Genomic DNA, 23,534 nt, shown 5'->3' on the forward strand with positions numbered 1-23,534 from the left:
CATTGGTATAGATTTTAAGGTCAATTTTGTTATATGTATATGTATTTCTGATCTTGATTAAGCTATTGTGATTGTAGTTCATTTTAAAAACTGTAATGTATAATTAGGAAATATAGATTGTTAATGGATAATCATTGATAATAGTTAAGCTTGTAGTAATGTTATTAGATTTTCTAGATATGTAGAGATATATTTCAGTTAGATAGACATTCTTCATATCTTTCAAAGACTGCAGAATATGGCATTTAATGTTTTAATAACTTAGGGTTTTTCATGACAATGAGACACGTCTGCTCCTGGCAGCACCAATCTACTTCAAGAGGAAGATGGGCATCGAAGAGGCTACTTATGGAGTTTGTTAGCCATTTGGGCAAGAAACTGCTCTTGGCTGGACTGTTCCATAAACTGGACACAAAGAACCCGCAGAGAGAGGACTGCTGAACTTGCCTAAAGGTGAGATGGTCTTTCGGGGTTCCTGATTCATGAAAGAGTCTGCGAGACGTTCTGCAGGACACAGCTGAAAGTGACTGAATTGTCTTTGGAATTTCCTGCTTCATGAAAAAGTCTGCTGGACACTATGGGCCTGAAGGCTGAAGATGGATGCCCCAACGGTACAGAGGAACTTTGGGTGACTGTCTAGGCAGCAAGTTGTCTCTGTCATTTCTAGAGTTTGAAAGTTACAAATGACTTGTTTACTTACGTAATATTATATCCTTCTGGAGTCTTTGATGGAGTTGAAGAATAAATAGATAGTTATAGATTTCCTTAGTTATGATAAAAGATAAAATAGATCTAAATATTGTAACTGTAATACTTGCTTGATAACTGTTTTGTTATATGTAATTTTGCTATGTTAAAGTTGAAGCCTTTTTTGTTTAAACAGAAAAAGGGGAAATGATGGAGGAGAGTTATCTGTCTATGTTTCTTTCATTGGTTAATTAATAAAGAAAACTGCCTTGGCCCTTTAAGAACAGAAAATTAGGTAGGTGGAGTAGACAGAACAGAATTGTGGGAAGAAGGAAGTAGAGTTAGAGAGACGCTTCAGGGAGTCGCGTGGTGAGTCTCCATGCTGCTCCTCTCCGAGATGGACGCAGGTTAAGATCTCTCCTGGTAAGCCACACCTCGTGGTGCTACCCAGATTACTAAATATGGGTTAAAGGAAGATGTGAGAATTAACCAATAAGAGGCTGAAACTATGGGCCAGGCAGTGTTTTAAAAGAATACAGTTCTCCGTGTAATTATTTCGGGTGTAAAGCTAGCCGGCGGCGGGTGGCGGGACGCAGCCCCGCCGCTTCTCACTACATCTGAATCCATCTTTCAAGCCAAAATGCTTCTCCTCTTGATACTTACATGGCCAGCTCCTCCATGCTACCGTCTGGTTAAGCCCCCTCCTCAGAGAGGCCTCTTCTGAGCAGTCACACTCAGCTCTCAGCAGAGCGCCTAACTGCTTTTATCCATTACCGCTATCAACTGGAATGTCAGGTCTGTGCTCTGATCTGGGTGACTGCATTTGTCCTTTGTATGTCAAAACCATCATGTTCTGCAAAGATCTGAGTACTTGCTCAGTAACAACAATACAATCAAACCCCATCTACTAAGAGGCTCCCTAAGTCCTGCTTATGGCTACATCTCTAGTTCAAAGCCATATGTCCTCACTGTATATGAGACAATAAATACCATTCTTAAAAAGACAATGACACCTCCCAAAAGTTAAAAGCACGGAGTAAAACCAGAGTGGAAGGGAGAAAAGGATGTGCAGCACAGTAAGCACAGCAGCACCGATGTGAGACGTGTAAGGACAGGACCGCTTGAACTACAGAACATCTAGAAGACACTCAGAGAGGTGTGACTGTGCCTCACAGTGCTGACGTTAACAATTCAGGAGCTACTAGCCCAGGTACGGCCAAACACAAGTGAAGGCCACACTGAGTGTCCTTTATTCAAAATATTTAGATTTGAGAGTCTTTGCACAGGCTATATCAGTTGATCATGCCAAATTCAAACAACTAAAATGCTCTCAAATCCAAATGCTTTAACCACTATGGTAATGCTTAAAATATTTGTTGTGAATTTTTTGGAAGGGATGCTGTATTTTGTAGAAAACAGTGGATTTTACATTGTCCCTGATTTATAAAAACACTTTGGAGAAACAGTAAAGACAATTCAAAGCAGAAATAAACATCCATCCTTTATAACTCTAAGACATTTTCATTCTATCTGTTGGCATGAACCAAACAGAGCTCTTTCAACAAGGACTTATGAGCACTGAGGTGTCAGTGTGCTGTGTGATGAGGACTGACTGCGCCATGCACACAGCAGGCCCAGGATCCCAGGAATCAGAAGGAAGCTGGTCAAATTAGTTCTGAGCAAACTTTTTCCTTACAGGACTTTGTAGAATCATGGACACCCTCTTCTTCTGCTCCATCATATTGAAGTCCTGACGAAGGTCTGGTGCCATGTTCCTCTCCCGCAAATACTCTGGATTGTTCTCATCCACTCTGTCAAAGTACCTCTCCTTGTGAGGCGCTGTGGTTGGGGGTGGTGAGGTCACCACTGCGGCCCGGGTATCACCATTCATTGCACAGTTTTTCTAGGGTCCTATAAAATAAAAATAAAAGACATTTTTGTGTTCAAAGCAATGGTCATTATGATTTCATGATGAGTACATCAACCTCAGAAATACATTCTTCTATGTGGGGATATGTTGACTCCTTTATAGCTCAGAAGTACATGACTAACCAACCTCCCTCCATTAATCAATGCTGTATTTTGTTCTTGCCATTGTTTACTGGAGCATAGGAAAACAATCTAACAAAGCTATTATGTATGTCCTCTGACAAATCCAAAAGGAATTAGAAATTTGAGCTTGACCATAATTAACACTTAGATTGATCCCACACTGCCAGGCAGATTTTGGAAGTGTTAAACCAAACTTTTTTTTTAATCAGAGAAAAATGTATAGCTCAACAAAAACAATTAAAACATATATAGATATAAAACCACTTTTACATGTGTGTGTGTGTGTGTATTTTTTTTGTTTTGTTTTTTTGAGAGAGGATTTCTCTGTAGTTTTGGAGCCTGCCCTACAACTAGCACTTGAAGACCAGGCAGAGATCTGTATATCTCTGCCTCCCAAGTGCTGGGATTAAAGGCGTGTGGCATCACCGCCCAACTGTGTTTTTTGAGACAGCCCTGGATGCTCTGGAACTCACTATGTAGACCAAGATAGCCTCAAACTCACAGAGGTGTACTTGCCTCTGGAGTGCTGGGATCGATGCCCCTAGCTGTGTAAATCACCACACCCATATCAGCATACTTCCTTATTTTTCCCTTGAGATTTATTTACTTATGTGCTTTACATGTATGGGTGTTTTGTCTATTATACATTTACACACTAGGAGAAGGCATAGGATTCCATGGGACTACAGTTATAGATGGTTGTGAGCTACCATGTGAGTGCTGGAAATTAAACTCAGGACCTGTTCCAGTGCTCTTAAACACCTAGTCATTCCATCAACACCACACTTCCTCTTTTTTGTTCGTTTGTTTTGTTTTTTCATGAATCAGGGCTTCTATGTGCAGCTCTGGAGCCCTTCCTGGAACTCGCTCTGTGGATCAGGCTTCTGAAACTCACAGAGATCACCCCCTGCCTCTGCTTCCCAAATGCTGAGATTAAAGGTGCCACCAAGGCCTGGCTAATCCAAGCACTTCAGACGCATAAACAGGAGGATCAGTAATTCAAGGTCATCACAGGCTATCTAGTGAGTTCCAGGTCAGTCCCGACTTCACCAGATCCTGATTCAAAACAAACATAAGGTAAGAAAATTGATTCAGCTGGAAAAATATGAGGAATTCAAGCCAAGGCAATGCAGCTCAAAACTGTTGCTCTTAAATGTTCCGATCTATACTACAGATGATAAAGATGACAAGTGCAGCAGTGGCAAAGCCCAGGAAGCACGGGAACAATGCCCTTGATGAGACGGGTGGGGCTGGACAGACAACGGAACCTGTGGCTCTTCCAGAAAAACTAAGATTTGCTCCCAGCATTCACACAGTGCAGCTAAAAACCAGTTACTCCAGTGCCAAGTGATCTAACACCTTCTTCTGATCTCCTCAGGCACCTAAACAGATAATCACACATAAATACATTTTAAGAGAAAGAGATGGGAAGAGCCTAGATGAAAAGACTGACCTTGAAAAACACCAAACTTGCTTCAATCTGGTACTGACCTTTATTGTTACCATCATGTGAGTGAGTTTTTGTGTTTGTACATAGTCACACATGAAACATACATGGAAGAGGAGGACAATTTTTAGAAGCCAGTTTTCTCTACAAAAGGTTCCAGATCACCAATATTTCAGATCTTGGGTATATCATGGCAGTCACCTTTTCCTGCTGAGTCATTTTTGGACCCTATTGATGGAGGACTCTCATTGGTTAATAAAGAAACTGCCTTGGCTTTTTGATAGGGCAGGATTTAGATAGGTGGAGTAGACAGAACAGAAGGCTGGGAAGAAGGGAAGTTAGTCAGACGCCATGCCTCTCCTCTCTGAGACAGACGCCATGGAGCCAGCCGCCAGGTCAGACATGCTGAATCTTTCCTGGTAAGCCACCACCTTGTGGTACTACACACATTACTAAATATGGGTTAAAGCAAGATGTGAGAATTAGCTATTAAGAGGCTGAAACTAATGGGCCAGGCAGTGTTTAAATGAATACAGTTTGTGTGTTGTTATTTCTGAGGCTAAGCTAGCTATGCGGGAGCCGGGCGGGATGAAAAGCAGGCCTGCTCACCTCATCACTACACCCTATTTTTTTTTAAAGACTAAGTCTCACTCCATAATTCAGGGTGACCTCAAACTCAAAGCAACCAGGCTGCCTCTGCCTCTTAAATGCTGAGATTGCAGGTGTGAGGATCATACCCAGCAGCTTGCTTTGGTTGTCATTGCTCTGTTCTAACATGCCTTTCTGACATGGAGGTCAGAAAAGCAAGTCAAAACCCCTGAAATTTGTTTACAGATGGCTGTGAGCCAGCAAATGGATGTTGAAAACCAAACCCAGGTCCTCTTTAAGAGCAGTAAGTGTTCTTAAACATTCAGCCATCTTCCCAAAACCTGTTGGTGTGTATCAGATAGGGTCTATAGAACCCTAGCCTCAAATACATAGATCAAAGATAACCACGGATTCCTAATGCTCTTGTCACTACCTCCCAAGTGCTACAGATTACAGGTCTGTGCTACCAGGCCCAGTTTAAGTTTGTGGGGTGCAAGGGGTTTGAACCTAGGGCTTCAGGCATGCTGGGCAAACACTCAACCAACTATGCCACATCCCTATCCCTCTGATTGCTTTTTGTTGGTTTTCAAGACAGTGTGTCTCTGCATAGCCTTGGCTGTCCTGGAACTAGCTCTATAGACCAAGCTGGCTAGAACTATAGGGACTTGACTGCCTCTGCCTCCAGAGTGCTGGATTAAAGTGTGCGCCACCACCACCTGGCAAAAGTAAGTGTAATTTTAAAGTCAAACGGTAATAAATGTCTGAAACAAAAATATTGAAATTGAGATCATTCTACCCTAGTCTGTGAGTAGCTTGACCCCACCTGTGAGTGACAGACCCCATCTGCCATGCCTGGCTACTTATTTTTTATTTGAGACTCACCTTTACCTTAAAACTGTCTATGAGTTTGAGGCCAGCTTGGTCTACAGAGTTAGTTGCAGGACAGTCAAAAGCATGCAAAGAAACCCTGTCTTGAAAACGAATTTACAAAAAAACAAAAACAAAAAAAAAAAACCTTTACTATATTGCCAGGCATAGTGGTACATGCCAATGATACAGGCAGATCTCTGTTTGAGGCCAGCCTGGTCTACATAGTGAGTTCCAGGACAGCCCCAGCTATATAGTAAGACTTGTTCTCAAAAAATAAAAACAAAGCCAGGCGGTGGTGGCGCACGCCTTTAATCCCAGCACTCAGGAGGCAGAGGCAGGCAGATCTCTGAGTTCGAGGCCAGCCTGGTCTACAAGAGCTAGTTCCAGGACAGGCTCTAGAAACAACAGGGAAAACCTGTCTCGAAAAACCAAAAAAAAAAAAAAAAAAAAGAGCTGAGCAGTAGCTCAGCCTGTTAAGCGCAGCGCTTGCGATTCCCAAGGGCCTGGGTTCGAATCCCGGGTCTGGTCCCGAGTTGTTCGATTCTGTCACAGAGCGGCGTGGGCCGTCTGTGTCCCAAGAGTCCTACTTCCCATGCCCTCTTGTGGCATAGGAAAAAAAAAAGAAACATCCCATCCTTCTCTACCCCACCTGCCCCTCCTTCCCCTCCTCCTCAGAAGTCATGGGCAAGTCCATGACACAAAAACATGGAGGGGTTTTGTTGAAAGGGTTGCTGCCAATCACCTACTATCTACTGGAATAAGCAAGCCCAAATTGGTACTCCTCCTCTAAATAAAATGATAAACCATAATCTCTCAATTTCCACCCCATGTCTAGAAATGCAGTTCTCCATTTCAAAAAAAAAAAAAACTCACCTTATACTAGAGATTCTTAAACACCTCAGACTGATTGAATATGCATTGCTAGGGACCTAAGTTCAATAAAGTCTTTTATTAATCTGATTGGATAATTTCTATACCATATTCTCTTCCTGATAAAAAAGATCCTTTAAAATTGACACTGCTGACCATATACCACACACTGATTAAGACTCATTTTTACATGTATTAACTATTCTTCCTTGCACAAGGTAAGCAAACAGACAGGCGGGGTCTAAACTCAGGAGGTCTGGCTCCAGAGTTCCCTTTCCTCCCAACAATGCACTCTGCTCACCATCCTATTTCAAGAAAACTCGAGTAAGAAAAGGACCCCAAACATACAAATTAAAAATAAAAGCAGTACCTCCCAGGAACAGATTATCTGTGCAGACCCTCTTCTCCCTTATGATAAATAAATTAACAGCTTCCCAGCTTATATTTTCCACATTTTATTTTTTTTATTTTTTTTATTTTTGGTTTTTTGAGACAGGGTTTCTCTGCAGCTTTAGAGCCTGTCCTGGAGCTAGCTCTTGTAGACCAGGCTGGTCTCGAACTCACAGAGATCCGCCTGCCTCTGCCTCCCGAGTGCTGGGATTAAAGGCGTGCGCCACCACCGCCCGGCCCACATTTTATTTTTTAAATATGATATTGCTATTGCCTTAACTACAGCATCAATCAATTCTGCACTGTATCACTGGAAAGAACCCAGCTGCTTGCTTGTAACTGAAAAGGCAGTTAGGTAGAGAAATGAGAATTTGGCATTCAGAAAAGGTATGGAAGCCAGCCCTCCTCAGCCCCTCACTATCCTGTCTCTGGTAGCTGACACAGGACTCAGCCCACAGGTCACGATGATGCTAAAAGTCCATTCATACTAAGATTCCTCTTCTACCCTTACAAATAAGAGTAAACTAAACTAGAAATAAGGTAGGTACAAGAAAAAGTCACAGTCCTCATCCTTAAAACCCTCCAAACTCCAAACTCAATTTTCCTTAAACCCCACAAAAAATAAGGGTAGAAACACAGGGATCCTGAAATGTAACCTGAGTACAAGTTATACATACAGCAGCAGACAACTGCATGTCATGAACCCTGCATGGCTGCAACACAGTTAATTCCAGCATCCCCATAAGGTGTCTCTATCTGCAGATGGAAAAAAATATTTTTTCTTTTAGTGTATATTAATCTTTGTCTGCATGCATGTCTGTGCACCATGTATGTGCCTTGTGCCTTTGGAGTCCAGAAGAAGGCACTGGATCCAATGGAGCTGGGGTTAGACAGCTGTGAGCTACCATGTGGGTGCTGGGAATCAAACCCAGGTCCTCTGGAAGGACATTCAGTGCTCTTAACTACTGAATTGTCTTTCCAGCCCCATCACACACTGTTTTAAGCGCTAGAGCCCTCACAATAATTAATTAATTAAATAATAAATAAATAAATAAATAAATAAAATCAACAAACTCAGAACCTGACTGAAATCCACTAATTCCACCTATCTACTGTACTGAAGCCCAGGCAGTCAGATTCAAATTCAGGAAGTACCAGTATACACAACAGGGTTGTTGTCTGGTTCAGCCCCGGCTCACTACTTGGCACATGACAGACCTCAGAAAACAGCTTTTCAAAAAGGGTTAAAGAGGTCAAAACTTCCATTTCACTTATTTTCACCAAATTTATTTCCATTTAAAAAAATGCCTGGTGGTAGTGGTGCCAGCAGCAGCTTATGCCTTTAGTCCCAGCACTCAGGAGACAGAGGCAGGCAGATCTCTGAATTCAAGGCCAGCATGGTCTACATACAGTGTAGGACATACAGGACAGATTGGACCACATAGAGGAACTCTGTCTTTTAAAAAAAAAAACACTTAAGTTGATATCCATTATCTTCACATATAATCCAGATGTTCTAAAACAAATGCTTTCAGGAAATTCTGCACACAGGTAACTGAGGCTAGAGGATCAAGAATTCAAGACCAGTGGCAGTGGTGCACACCTTTAATCCAAGCACTCAGGAGGCAGAGACAGGAAGACCTCTGAGTTCAAGGCCAGCCTGATCAACTTGGACTACACAGAAAAAAAAAAAAAAAAAAAACAAAAAGAAGAAGGGAGTAAGGGGCTGGAGAGATGGTTCAGCAGTTAAGAGCACTGACTGCTCTTTCAGATAAGTTCAATTCCCAGCAACCACATAGTGGCTCACAACCATCTGTAATAAGATCTGGTGCCATCCTCTGGCCTGCAGGGACACATGCAGGCAGAATACTATATACATAATAAATATAAATCTTTATTTTAAAAAAGAAGAAGAGGAAGAGGAAGAGAAAGAGGAGGAAGAGGAGGAGGAAGAGGAGGAAAAGGAGGAGGAAGAGGAGGAGGAAGAAAAAGAAGAAGAGGAGGAGGAGGAGGAGGAGGAAGAGGAGAGGAAAGGAGAAAAAGCAGACAATAATCCATATCCTAAAGAAAATAATTTTGGACATAGTACCCAATAATCTTCCTCACCACCATCACCGTACCAAGGCTCATATTCTGAGTCAAACACCATGATGGCTTCCAGCTAGGAAGAAGTGAAGTCACTAAGCATTGTGGTGCACACCTATAATCTCAGCACTCAAAAAGTTGAAGCAAGATGATTGTGGGGTCACAGGCCTCTGACCTTAGCAGGCTCACAGCTATAGACACTCAGATCCAGGGATCACAAGCCTCTAACAGGGCAGCACCCAACTCAGAGGAAAAAGAAAATAACAGAACTCAACTTTATCCTGTAATAAAGCCAATTGCTTTCCCTATTTTTCTCTACTTTTGCTTCTTTACTAGATTACTGTTCAACTATTGTAACATAATTTTATTTTTTAGACAGGGTCTTATCATTTAGCTCTAGCTGGTCTAGAACTGTGTAAATCAGGCTGGCCTCAAACTCACAGAGATCTGCCTGCCACTCCCTCCTAAATGCTGGGATCAAAGGCGTGCCCTACCACACCAGGCTTCAACTTCTGTTATAGTCCCCCCCCTTTTGTGCTGGGAATCAAACACAGGTCTTAAAGTGTACTCAGACAATATTCTGCTACTGAACTGCACCCTGTACTCAAACTCTTTCTGAAGGAAATCCCATGAAGGAAGGTTGCTAAGTAATAATTTGGTTTGTTTTTTAATTATTTTTCTGAGGGGAAGGCTATGATGAAGTCTGGCAATATTACAGGTAAGAAAGTAAAATACTGGCCACAACAAACAAGCATTTCCTCCCACAGTCAATGGTCTGAATGCTCCTGGTGGTGACGTAACTGGTTCTGAAGACTTGAAGGGTGGGGACAGCACAGAGCTGAGAGCTGTGAGACTGAGTCTCCGTTCTGCACACACAAAGGCTCCGTGTGCTGCTTTGTCGGCTCTAAAGCTCCTAAAGACAGAGCAGCTTTCCTATTTTGATCTGGGCAGGAAGCATTTAGAACCTCAAACACAAGTTGAAGTAACTAACAATCTCTCAAAGTATGCTCTCTGAGATGTCACCACATTAGCTATCAGAGGTTTAAGTATTTATGCTAGCAAGTCATTTTAAGTTACAGGTGTTTTCACAAAATAAAGATATACTATTAAGAAAAAAACAAGATATGCAAAATGGCGTAGGGGTAAGCAAAAACTCAATTATATTTGCATAAAGAAATTTTAAAAAACACAAGAAATTTAACCCTAGCACTTGGAGACAGAGGCAGGCAGACCTCTAAATTCAAGGCCAGCCTGGTCTACAGATTGAGTTCCAGGAAACACCACTTAGACAATAAACAAAATAATAAGCATTACTGGGGGTGCACACTGAATAAGATATACTGCCCTGTGTTAGAGAAGGGTCACAGGACATTACAGTCGGCTATCTCCTACTCAGGTCACCATGCATGCCCTGCAAGCACCTTTGCAGCTGAGCCATCTTGCCATCCCCTCTTGTTCCAGGTTTTACTGTCTATACCGCTATGCAAAGTACATTCTGTGATTGAGGTGTTTCAGCAGCGTGGCCTTAACCTAATTACACAGATAGAATGTAAGAGACTGTGTCTTAGCCAGGCAGTGGGTGTGCATATATGTGACTGAGTGAGGTCAGCCTGGTCTGGTCTACTAATCAGAGTTTCAGGACAGCCAGGACGACATAAAGAAACCGTGTCTCAAAAACAAAACAAAACAAAAGACTGTGTCTTATATTAAAGGAAATATACTAAATTAGACGAATTTTCAAAATAAATTGAGAATATACGGAACAAAATATGGCCCTTTCCGGTCTCTGCTCAAAAATGTTTCCATTTGTATCTGAAGAACTAATGAGTTATCTCTTTAAATCTACACTGCTTGATTAAAATGGAGTATTTAGGTTTGTTTTGGTTTTGTTATTTGTTTTGAGACAGTCTCACGGTGTGGTCAAGGCTGTCCTAGGTCTCCTTATAGAGCAGACTGGCCTTGCACTAACAAAAGAGTGCCCTGCATCAACTTCCTAAGTGTTGAGATTAAAGATGTGTGCCACCAAGCTTGGCCTAAAACTGATTTTCTGAATCTATATTAGTCCCACTTGGCAGAGACTACACCCAACTTCCCAAAAGCAACGGAGTTCCAGCCTATAAGGATTGTTCCATGTAAGAATCAAACACAAAGGCGAGCGATGGTGGCGCACGCCTTTAATCCCAGCACTCGGGAGGCAGAGGCAGGCAGATCTCTGTGAGTTCAAGGCCAGCCTGGTCTACAAGAGCTAGTTCCAGGACAGGCTCCAAAGCTACAGAGAAACCCTGTCTTGGGGAGGGGGGAATCAAATACAAGCCAGGCAGCGATGGCGCACGCCTTTAATCCCAGCACTCGGAAGGCAGAGGCAGGTGGATCTCTGTGAGATCAGAGGCCAGCCTGGTTTACAAAATGAGTTCCAGGACAGCTTGTTACACAGAGAAACCCTGTCTCAAAAACAAAAACATAAACGAATAACAAAAGAATCACACACAGGGTATACCTCCATTCAGGTTCTGGTGGTCTGAATGAAAATGGCTTCCACAGGTTCTTATTAGAACACATGATCCCCAGTTGGTGGAACTGTCTAGGAAAGATTAGGAGGTGTGTCTCTAAGGGTTGGGAGTGGGGCTTGAAGCGGGGAGGGCTTTGAAGTTTCAAAAGTCCATGGCATTCCCCATTAAGCTTTTCCTCTCCACCTGTCTGCCTGCCTGTAAATTGAGATGTAAGCTGTCACTTATTGCTCCAGGACCATATGCCTGCATACCAATTCACACACACACATACACACAGTTTCTTTCTCTCTCTCTCTCTCTCTCTCTCTCTCTCTCTCTCTCTCTCTCTCTCTCTCTCTCTCTCTCTCTCTCTCTCTCTCTCTCTCTCTCGCTCGCTCTCGCTCTCTCGCTCGCTCAAGTGATAAATCTTTAACCATCAATCTAACTCATGTAATAATAATAATGTACTTAGATTCCACTCACACCTAACTTACTCAAAACAGAACTCTGTATTTTCCCCAATCTTATCTCCCCACATTTTATTTTATTGTATCATAACTATTCTAACATAATATGTATTACATGATATAGTAATGATATAGTACCTCATTTTATTTGAGACAGGGTTCCCTTGTCTCTGCCTTCTCAACACTTAGATTAAAGAGTTATACCACCAAGCCCAGTTTGTTTGTTTCTTTGTTTTTATAACTTTTAGATAAGGCCTATGTAGCCCAGCCTAGCTTCAAACTTTTGACATCCTGCCTCCAATACAGGTTTGTGCCACTGTGCCCTTCCTGCTTCCCTTTCTACCCTGTCATGGTTGTTTTTGAGACAGTCTCACTACACAGCCATGGCTTGTAACAAACTCTAGATTTCCCTGCCTCTGACTCCTGAGTACTGACATTACAGGGATTTGTCACTACCCCTGATCAATTTTCTTTAAATTTTTTAAATTTCCAGCTAGGCAGTGGTGGTGCACACCTTTGATCCCAGCACTCGGGAGGCAGAGGTAGGTGGTTCTCTGATTCGAGACCAGCCTGGTCTACAGAGCTAGTTCCAAGACAGCAAGAGCTACATAGTGAGACTGTCTCAAAAACAGAAACAGCTGGAGAGATGGCTCAGCGGTTAAAGGCTAGGCTCACAACCAAAAATAAGAGTTCGGTTCCCAGCACCCACGGCTGTCTCTCCAGCTGGAGAGATGGCTCAGCGGTTAAAAGCATTGCCTGCTATTCCAAAAGTCCTGAGTTCAATTCCTAGCAATCACATGGTGGCTCACAACCATCTGAGGTCTGGTGCCTTCTTCTGGTCTGCAGGCATATACTGTATACATAACATATAAAATAACAACAAAAATAATTCTATGGTTGGTGGTCACCACAAGATGAACTGTATTAAAGGGTCTCAGCATTAACATTAAAAACCACTGAGGGTGACAGAGAGTTGTGAACCTCCTGTTACAGATGCTGGGAATCAAACTGGAATCCCCTCCAAGAGCAATACAAGCTTTTAGTCAATTCTATACATGTGCATATATATATATATATATATATATATATATATATACACACACACACACACACACACACACACACATCTATACATCTATACATACATCTCTCCAGTCCACTACATGCCTATATACATATACATGTATATACATATACATACATACATACACACACACACATCCATTTCTCTGGTTTGACACATGCCTATATATACACACACCTATACATCCATCTCTCCAGTTCAACACATGCCTATATATATACACATACATACATACACACAATCTATACACCTATCTCTCCAGTTCTACACATGCCTATATATATATATACTATACACACACACACACACACATATATATATACACACACACATCTACACATCCATCTCTCCAGATCGACACATGCCTATTTCCCTGATCTTCATGTGAGCACAGAAATGTGGAGAAGGGAACAACTTTTAGGACTCAGTCCTTTCCTTCCACCAGGGCACAGAGCATGGAGCTCATCTGTCTTTCATGGCACGCATCTTTACATACTGGGCCATCTTACCAGTCTGCATTAAGCATCTTTAAAAGAGCTGTTTTAAGCTGGGTTTAACAGTTTAGCCCTGTAATCCCATCACTTGGAAGGCTGACCCAGAAGGATGAAGACTTAAAGACCAGCCCAAGTAACATCATAAGACATTGTCTCAAAAAATAAAAAAAATTACAAAATGAGAGGGGGAGGTAGTAAAAGCTCAGTGATAAAGCAAAACCCTAAATTCAGTCTCTGTACTGGGGGAAGGAAGCGTTAGTAACCAATCAAAATAGCACTCTCTCCCTCACTAGCATGCAATCCCCACAGGGCAAGAAATCTGTGCATCTCACCCCACCCACCCCCTCCCCTGCCTTAGTCACAGGACAATCGGAATAACACGGTCTTAATAAGTACATAATAAAGGACAAGTATACTTCCAGGTCCAGCATTCTGGACTGACAATGACATTCAAATTCTGTTAGGAGTCTAGGAGCAGCTGGTTTGAGAAGAGTAACTGCTTCAATTCATTCAATCACAACTTGACATATAACTCAAAAGACACTGGGAACAGATATGGTCATACACTAACAAACAGGTTCCAAGTTTCAGTTTACCATGGACAAAGGAATTCCAGACTGCAAGTGGACAATCTGTGTATGAAACTGGGTTTTGTATATCTCTGTAACTGGGTTTTATGTTTCAAAGACTTACATCAATTCTTACAGTCAGTATGTACAACAAAAGCAGCTTTATCTGTCTCTAGATGACTAGATTTGGAGATAAGAGTATGTATAACTCCCAGAGGGAGAGAAAAAAACTTTCTAGACCTCACAGGCACCACAACTAAGCTTGCAGGGCACTACAATGAACCCACAAAGACTGCAGAAGACCCAACTAATTCAGAAAGCAGGGAGGGGAACACAACACACATTAGCATAAGTCTAAATAGATGTGGTGAGGTAGGGTCATTCTGCAATCTAATTAAACACATTAGGAGGGACAACAGCACTAGTCTAAGGTGAAAATGTTGTGGCGGGGGGGGGGGGGGATCAGAGGACTAGGAATGTAGCTCAGTGGTAACTTGCATAGCATGTCCCCAGAACCACACACACGGGATACACCTACACATTCCCATTACAAACAATGTGCAATTGATCGTCAATATATTTGATTATATATGAAAGAGCATATCAGGATGATTTGATAATTATAGAACAAGATGAAAACATTACATAATGAAAGTGATTTTTTTTTTAGGTGGTGGTGGTGGTGGTGGTGGTGGCGGCACACACCTTTAATTCTATTGCCTGAGAGGCTGAGGAAGGCAGATCTCTGAATTTAAGGCCAGCCTGATCTACAGAGTGAGTTCAGGACAGCTGGGGCTACACAAAGAAACCCTGTCTTAGGAAACCAAAAAATAAATATAAATAAATAAATAAATAAATAAATAAAAAGTTATCTCTTTTTGTTTTTGAGATAGGACTCCTCTGCTTCTCTAATCTTTTAGGTTTTTAACCCTGATTTCTGACTCCTGGATTTTACTGATTAAGATTAATTGAACAGATTAACACTTCATCTGGCATCCACTGGAGCTGCACCCACCAGAGTCACTGAACCACCAGCTAGGTTTTTCTTTTCTTCCCCAAGCTGTCTGGGCAAGTCTGGGGTTTTTCTGTTTCAACCTCTCTTCAACCATCTCCACGGGCACTTAGGATCCAAACACAGCTGGAGTCAGCCCCTCACCACCAACCAATTATGCCGTCAGCCAGCTCTACCATCAGGCAACTCCCACCACAAATGCTTCTTCTGCCCGATCCTGTATGTGTATTTCAGACAGTTGGCTCCCTGTTTCTGTGGGTTTCAGATTTCCCCTGGACTCCCCCCTCAGGCCTCTGCTACATTAGGTAGCTTCCTTGACACTGACTCCAGCCTTTTCTGTTGTTGCAACCACCACACACTCTCAGCTCACAGCTACACGCCAGCAGCTGCAGCTGTCCTCAGCCAGGCTGTGCAGGACCTGTGTTCATTGCTCAGATGTGATATGCAGCATACTGATCTGTCAATGTCAGCAGATTTGGTGAGACAATTGGGAATTCTTAAGGGGGAAATTAGTTTTTCTGTTTTTTTTTTTTAAGTTTTTACCCACGTTAAAAAATGAGAAACACTATGACAATGGAGGGAGTTAGGGCTCTATATGATTACACAATGGATGTTTTAAATGGTGATAGTTTTAAAATGGAACAATTATATGAGGGGATAATTAAATTAGATGGGATTTACGTAATGTCAATTATAAACGTAATTAGTTTGGTAATTCTTGTTTTAGCCCCTAAAAAAGCTGGCTGATATGAGCGCCAAGATACAGGCCTTAGAAAAAGTTACTAGAGAAAATACTGCCATTTTGTCTAATTTACAACCACTGAAAAACTTACTAAGACAGATAATAGAGATATTCAGACAAAGACAGGGGAATTTAAAGAAGAACCAACCTGACCATTACATTAGAAAATCATAGAGGAACAGTTCAAGGTTATCAGAAAACCAACCTTAATTTACCCAATTCCCATACAGGAACAACTGCCAAACAACAGGTATCCCCAAGGCTATGGAAGAGCTCACTGCTCACTGGAGTGCTGTGGAAAGGTTAGATTTGAGGGGATTTAAGGAAGCAATAGTCTCATATGGTATGCATTCTTCTTTTGTGAAGCAAAAGTCATAGTCAACCAGTAACAGAATTGTCCCACAATATTGGAAAAACTTGGTTGCAGCAGTATTGAAATCTGGTCCTCAATTGCAGTGGAGGATCTGGTAGAAAGATGAAGCTAGAATCATTGAATAACAAAGTAGAGCTAAAGGTATTAAAATTTCCCAAGACACCAACTTCTTTCTTTACTTTTTCTTTTCTTCTTCCTTTTTTGTTTATTTATTTATTTATTTACTTATTTATTGGTCTTTTGAGACAGGGTTTCTCTTTAGCTTTGGAGCCATCCTGGAACTATCTCTTGTAGACCAGGCTGGCCTCAAATTCACAGAGATCCACCTGCCTCTGAGTGCTGGGATTAAAAACATGCACCACCACCCGTCCGGCAAGACCAGCTTCTTGGAGAGGGTGATTATGCCAATGTACAAAGGCAGTCTCTATCTGATGACCAGATCTTGAATTTATGCCATGCAGCAGGTTTGAATGCCTGGGACAAAACTGAATAAATCAGAAAGAGGACTGAGTCATTTACTAAAGATATACAGGGGCCAAAAGAAACCTTCACTGATTTTTCACAAAGATAGACTTCAGCAGCAAATAGAATATCAGATCCAGAAGTTAAACAATATTAACTGAATCTTTGCATTTTGAAAATGCAATGCAGAATGCAAAATGGTGATTAGGCCTTTAAAGGCAAGATCAGCACCAATAGATTAATTGATTAAAAAACTAACTTAAAGCCGGGCAGTGGTGGCACACGCCTTTAATCCCAGCACTCGGGAGGCAGAGGCAGGTGTACAAGTAAATTTAAGAATACAACGCCCACATTCCCAAGAGGTGGGATGGGTGGGTTTTGGCCATTCAATGGGTTATGGATATTTGTCATTATTTAGCATGATTGGTTACAAGCTACTACTGGTAATGGTCAGGAAAAAAAAAATGAACAAAGGAGATTAGATTTAGGCTTCTTGTTTTGAAACGAAAAAAAGGGGATATAGATATGACTGGCTATAAGTTGAGATTATTGAGTCTACTTTTAAACCAAAACAGCAACTACTAGTCTTAAATATTTCATTTGGTAAGGATTTTTGTATATTGATACAAATTTGAGGTTAATTTTGTTATGCTGTATATATGTTTCTACTCTTAAGATGTTTTTGTGCACTGATGCAAATTTAAGGATTTCTTTTGTTTGTTTTGTTTTTTGAGACAGGGTTTCTTTGGAGCCTGTCCTGGAACTAGCTCTTGTAGACCAGGTAGGCCTCAAACTCACAGAGATTCACCCATCTCTGCCTCCCGAGTGCTGAGATTAAGTGCACCACCACCGCCAGGCTCTTAAGGTTATTTTTGTTAGAACACATTGTACATACATTTCTACTTATTTAAGGTATTGTACCTATACAGTTCATTTTACTATGTAATGTAAAAGCCTAGTCCTTGAAAGTTGTTACTACAAACTATTTAGGATAATAAAGAAATGCAGGTTATTAGCTAGTCACTTATTACAATCAAATCTGTAGTCATATTAGGCATGTTTTCAAGGTCAAACAGTGATATATTTTAGATAGGTAGTTTTCAAACACTTCAGAGATCTACAGAATATGGCCTTTAAGAAGTTTTAATAATATAAAGTTTTGTTGTTTTTTTTTTTTTAATGACAATGAGACATGTCTGCTCCTGGCAGCACCAATCTACTTCAGAGAAGATGATGGGCATCAAAGAAACACCATATGGAGTTTACTTTCTTTGTGGCAAAAGTTAGCCACTGGGCAAGAAACTGTCCTTGCCTCAACTGCTGACAGTATGCTGCCAAACTGGACAAGCAGGACACAAAAGAAAGTGATGATCAAACTTTGCCAAGATAAGGGAGGACAGTCCTTCAAAATTTCCTGCTTCTGAGAAAAGTCTATCAGATATTCTAGGCCTGCAGGATGCCCAACATTGCAGAGGAGCCCTGGGTGACTGTCCAGGCAGCCAGCTGTTTCTGTCATGTTTTAGTTTTGGAAGTTACTTGCTCTGCACTTCCTGTTTACTTAGGTAATATTATTTCCTTCTCAGGTCTCTGATAGAGTTGAAGACTAGATAATATTAGTTTTCCTTGTTAACAAATCCAGAAAAGAAACTCATAAAACAGGTGCAAAGCGTATAAAGTAGAGAGACATAAAAAGATAATTTTGGGTTGGTAATACAAGCTAGGATAGAAAGTGAATTAGGTGCAACACTTTGAACTCACCAAAATAGGATAATGGAATATTTTCTCTGAATTTGTCAAGTACATATGGGCTTGGTGTGGGAGAATGGTGTGTATCTGTCAATTATAAATAAACGCTGATTGGCCAGCAGCCAGGCAGGAAGTATAGGTGGGACAACCAGACAGGAAGTTGAGGCAAGTCAATGAGAACAGGAGAACTCTGGAAAGAAGGAAGCCAACTCCTCAGCAGTCCTTGCCCTGCCACAGAAGAAGCAAGATGTGACTGCCTCATTGAAAAAGGTACTGAGCCATGTGGCTAACATAGACAAGAATAATGGGCTAATATACATTATAAGAGTTAATAAGAAGCCTGAGCTAATGGGCCAATCAGTTTATAGTTAATGTAGACCTCTGTGTGATTTCTTTGGGACTTAACAATTGTGGGAACCAGGCAGGACAGAAAACCTCAGTCAACAGAATGGCGCCCAACATGGGGTGACTGCATCCACATAAAGCCTGACAGAGCTTGGAAAGTAATTCTGACAGAAAAGAATAGAGTTAAGCATAGCTTATTGATAGCAGCATTTTCTCAGGTGGGCTCTGTTTGCCAGAGGCAAATGTGTCTCATTTAAAAGAGTCTTCCTAGCATTGCCTGCTCTTCCAAAGATCCTGAGTTCAATTCCCAGCAACCACATGGTGGCTCATAACCATATGTAATGAGACCTGGTGCCCTCTTCTCGGCTGCAGACATACATAATTAATAAATGAATGAATGAATGAATGAATATTAAAATAAATAAATAAATAAATAAAAGAGTATTCCTGACTCAGCTTTAGCTGTAAAACCTTGCAGCTCTTTTAAAAGCTCCTGCCATGAAGCACTGAAATGGTATTGATGACCTCATGCTTTTTGGTGGTGACAGGGATCTTGAAACGCCATAGAGTTGTGGCAATACACGTGGCTACAGCCAATACCTCTGCCACAAGGCTGGAATCTCAGAAAGCTAAAAAATGGGCTGGATCCAGTCATCAAAGCCACGGCTTTAATTGCACCATACTGCTTAGCAAATTAAAGACTCATGTGGTACTGTATAATTGTTCAAAAGCCCAGGGGTTGAGGTTACAGGTTCTAGGGAAGAACCTACTACTGTGGTTTTGATAGCAAAACATGTTGTCAAACAGTCTTCTAAATACTTATGCTTATACACACACATTTAATGCTGCCCTCTACCTTGGCCAGAGAAGCTTTTCCCTCCAGTGGTTGGCAGTTAATATAGAGTTATTGTAAGAAGAAGTGTCTACTAAGTGAGTTTTCAGCCCTAAGCAGGATATCTATTTTCAACTCCACACCAAGGCTCAGGGAACACTGCAGACAGGCAATATATATATATATATATATATATATATATATATATATATATATATGTATGTATGTATGTATGTATATATATATATGTATGTATGTATACACTACCCAGCAGGATAAGGAGAAGTGCTGTGAGATGCTGTCACTAAACACATATGGCCACACCCATGGATGCACTGCAGCTATGATAACCTCCATGGGATAAGTCATTAAGACCAGTCAACATTCCAAACATCAGCAAGTATTGGAGTCCAAAGGTTATTCAGAGAGAGAGAGAGAGAGAGAGAGAGAGAGAGAGAGAGAGAGAGAAGGAACATGCTGGGGGTACCTGGGAAGAGTGGGAATTAGGAGTCTGGGGTTTTGTGAAGGAGTGGGAGGAGAAATTTGGGATGCATATGATCAAGATGTATTATTTACTTGTATTAAACTGTCAAAGAATAATTTTTTAAAATCAAAAGGCCAGATATGGTGGCATATGCTTTTAATCTCAGCACCTATAAGGCCAAACCAGGTGGAGCTCCATGAGTTCCAGCCAGCCTGCAAGCTCCAGGCTAGCTGATATTACACAGTAAAACCAGGCATTAAATAAAATTAAAAAAAAATAAAACAAAACTGAGTGTGGAGGTGTACACCTTTAATCCCAGCACTCAGCAGTTAGATCTCAGAAAGAGTTCCAGGCCAGCCAAGACTACACAGAGAAACCCTGTCTTGGGGGAAGGGGGCCACTAGCCCAGATTATCATTTATAATTTCACTTTTCCGATAAGCAAATATTTTAACATTTTACTTATTCACATCAGCAAACTATTCTTTTGTCAGACTGGAGATTAAACCCAGGGCTTCACTCAGCCTTATCTACAATTCTTTTTGTACTTTTTTTTGACAGGTTCTCACCAACTTGTCCATTGGCAAGTTTTGAATTTTTGATCCTTATGCCTCAGCTTTCAGAATAGCTGAGATTCATCAGACTCAACTTTTGTACATTTTTTCCCATAGTGACCTCTACTTTTAAAAAGAAAGTTACTAGACCAGCAAAATGGCTCAACAGGTAAAGCACCTGCCATGAAAGCCTGGTGACCTAAATTTGATCCCCCAGAACCCTCGTAAAGACAGAAGGCAAGAACTCCATGCTCCATGAAGATGTCCTCTGACTCCCACAAGCAACACACCCCCACAATAATAATAATAAAAAAATAATAATTATTATTATTATTATATTATTATTATTTTAAAAGAAAGATATTGCCAGGCTGGATTTTGCACATGTGTAATCCCATCACAGAGGCAGCTGAAGCAGGAGAATGGGGACACTGAGGCTTCCCTGGGCAACCTACTGAGTTTCAAGCCAATGTCAACTACATAGTGAGACAATGCATCAAAATGAAAAAAGAAAATTACCACTTCTTCATTAATAATGCTCCATCAAAGGTTTAGAACATTATTGAACATCGTATTTGCTTTTTCTCCAGTGTTTCTAATTTTAAACCTTTCCCTTTAATCCAAAGATTTGTTTATTCGTTTGTTGTTTTTGAGACAGAGTTTCGCTGAGTAGTTTTGGAGTCTGTCCTGTAACTCACAGAGATCCACCTGCCTCTGCCTCCCAAGTGCTGGGATTAAAGGCGTGTGTCACCACCACTTGGCTAATGCACAGAGTTGATGAATGTGTAACCAGTTATTTAAATGCCAATGATCCCTCCTTCCTATAGAGATGTATCAGTTTCTTCTCTCCCCTCCAGGGCTGCAAGAAGCACATCTTGAGCTTGTGCTGCAACAGTGTGGCCTTAACTGCTTCATCATCTACAACAGTCAGACCCTGGAAAGTCGATCATCTTTTGTGCCCAGTTTCATTTGCAGTAACTTAGCAACATTCCAGGACTGTTGGGGCATTTAGAAATAGCAAGTGTAGCTGGACATGGTGGCTCACGTGCTCTTGCCAGCACAGAAGGGAAGGAAGAGGACTGGTAGTTCAAGGACGGCCTGAGCTACAAACTGAAACAGTGTTCCAAAAACAGACAGACAGGCAGGCACACACACTGGGGCTTCCTTCTCTTTCCTAGATACCTACAGTCTTGGGACTATATCAATCAAAATGAAGACCATCACCAGATGTGGCTTCCTGACCTTGGACTAGAACTATTGAATCATCCTTCACCTTCCCAGGCACTTGTCAAAAATATAACCTTAGGTCCACATCCAGGTCTGATCTTTAGCAGTCATGGTGCATTCCTTTGCAAGTTAGCTGCCTTGGAAGGAGGAATGGCTTCCGGCTGGGAAACAACACTGACACCAGCTGCTCTCAAGACACACTCATAGAGTATCTCCCACTTCAAATTGCCTCTGCCCTGCCCTGTCTTGGGACTCTGCCAGCAAAAAGACCATCACCAGGTACGATTTCTCAAGTCTGAACCAAAACTGTTGGCCAAAATAAATCTCTTCATTAAAATAAAAAGTAGTAATAACAAGAAGAGTAATAATAAACAATAACTATAAAATATCTAGCAGTCTCTGGTGTATATATAGTGCATAACCTGTAAGTAGTAAATGTTCTCATTATTCTTGCACTGTTAAGAATGTAAAAGTGGCCAGGTGATGGCAGCACACGCCTTTAATCCCAGCACTCAGGAGGCAGAGACAGGCAGATCTCAGTCAGTTTGAGGCCAGCCTAGTCTTCAAAGCGAATTCCAGGACAGACACAGAGAAGCCCTGTCTTGAAGAATAAAAAAAAAAAAAGTAAAAGCAGCATGATAAAAATGTCACTTGGGAGTTAGGAATTCAGTTCAGTGGTAGAGCCCTTGGGTTCAGTTCCCAGCACCAAAAGCCATTTTTAAAACCAGGTATTGGGGCTGGAGAGATGGCTCAGAGGTTAAGAGCACTGCATGCTCTTCCAGAGGTCCTGAGTTCAATTCCCAGCAACCATATGGTGGCTCACAACCATCTATAATGAGATCTCGTGCCCTCTTCTGGTCTGGTGTCATACATGCAGACAGAACACTGTATACTGGTCTAGAACACTGTATACATAATAAATCTTTAAAAAATAAAAATAAAAAAATAAAACCAATTGTTGTAGCACACAACGTAAAGCCAGCACTCTGAAGATGAAGGCAGGAAAAGAAGAGGTTCAAGGTCATCATCCTTGGCTATACTGCAAATCTGACTGAACCCAAGGCTTTCCAGGTAAGCGCCCCACCACTGAGCTGCATGCCCAGCCTTAGAAATAACACTCTTGTATGCTCACACTATTTCTCCATTCTACATCCTAAGGTAAACGACTGCATTCTGTCCGAATCAATACATGTAGCACAAGATTTCGCAAGATTCTCACTTCAATTCAACCCCTAAATGAACAGCATTCAAAGGGTGTGGTTTTGAAAACAACGGGTGAGGCAGAGATAAGCCGTCCATCTGTAAATGGACAAATTTAAGTGAACTCTACTGCACCCTGGCTTGTTTATATTTCCAAAATCTGTGGGGTTTGTCACTGGTACAGAAAAGAATCTCACTTGGGAATCTGCCAAAATTCTGTTACTGTTGGGGGCGGGGAAAGAACAGGACAAAAATATAGTATATGAAAAAGAATTTTTTTAAAAAAATTTAAAAATTTTTAAATTTACTGTATTATTATTATTATTATTTTATGTTCATTGGTATGAGGGTCAGATGCCCTGGAACTGGAGTTACAGACAGTTGTGAGCCACCATGTGGGTGCTGGGAAGTGAACTCAGGACCTCTGGAAGAGCAGGCAGTGCTCTTAACCGCTGAGCCATCTCTC

The 23,534-nt window shown here is 41.4% G+C and overlaps 1 protein-coding gene across 14 annotated transcripts in view; it reads right to left on the bottom strand.

The window, feature by feature from the left end:
• Add1 (adducin 1) overlaps positions 1-23,534 on the bottom strand; it is a 71,257-nt gene that overhangs the window by 42,275 nt on the left and 5,448 nt on the right. For all 14 annotated transcript variants that reach the window (XM_038322712.2, XM_038322731.2, XM_038322723.2 and 11 more), the window contains exon 2: positions 2,384-2,598. In XM_038322712.2, the coding sequence (XP_038178640.1) occupies positions 2,384-2,578 (195 nt within the window). In that variant the 5' untranslated portion in view covers positions 2,579-2,598. The remainder of the gene's footprint in view (positions 1-2,383; positions 2,599-23,534) is intronic.

Source organism: Arvicola amphibius, chromosome 1, assembly GCF_903992535.2.
Source record: "Arvicola amphibius chromosome 1, mArvAmp1.2, whole genome shotgun sequence".
In the NCBI taxonomy this organism is placed as follows: domain Eukaryota; kingdom Metazoa; phylum Chordata; class Mammalia; order Rodentia; family Cricetidae; genus Arvicola; species Arvicola amphibius.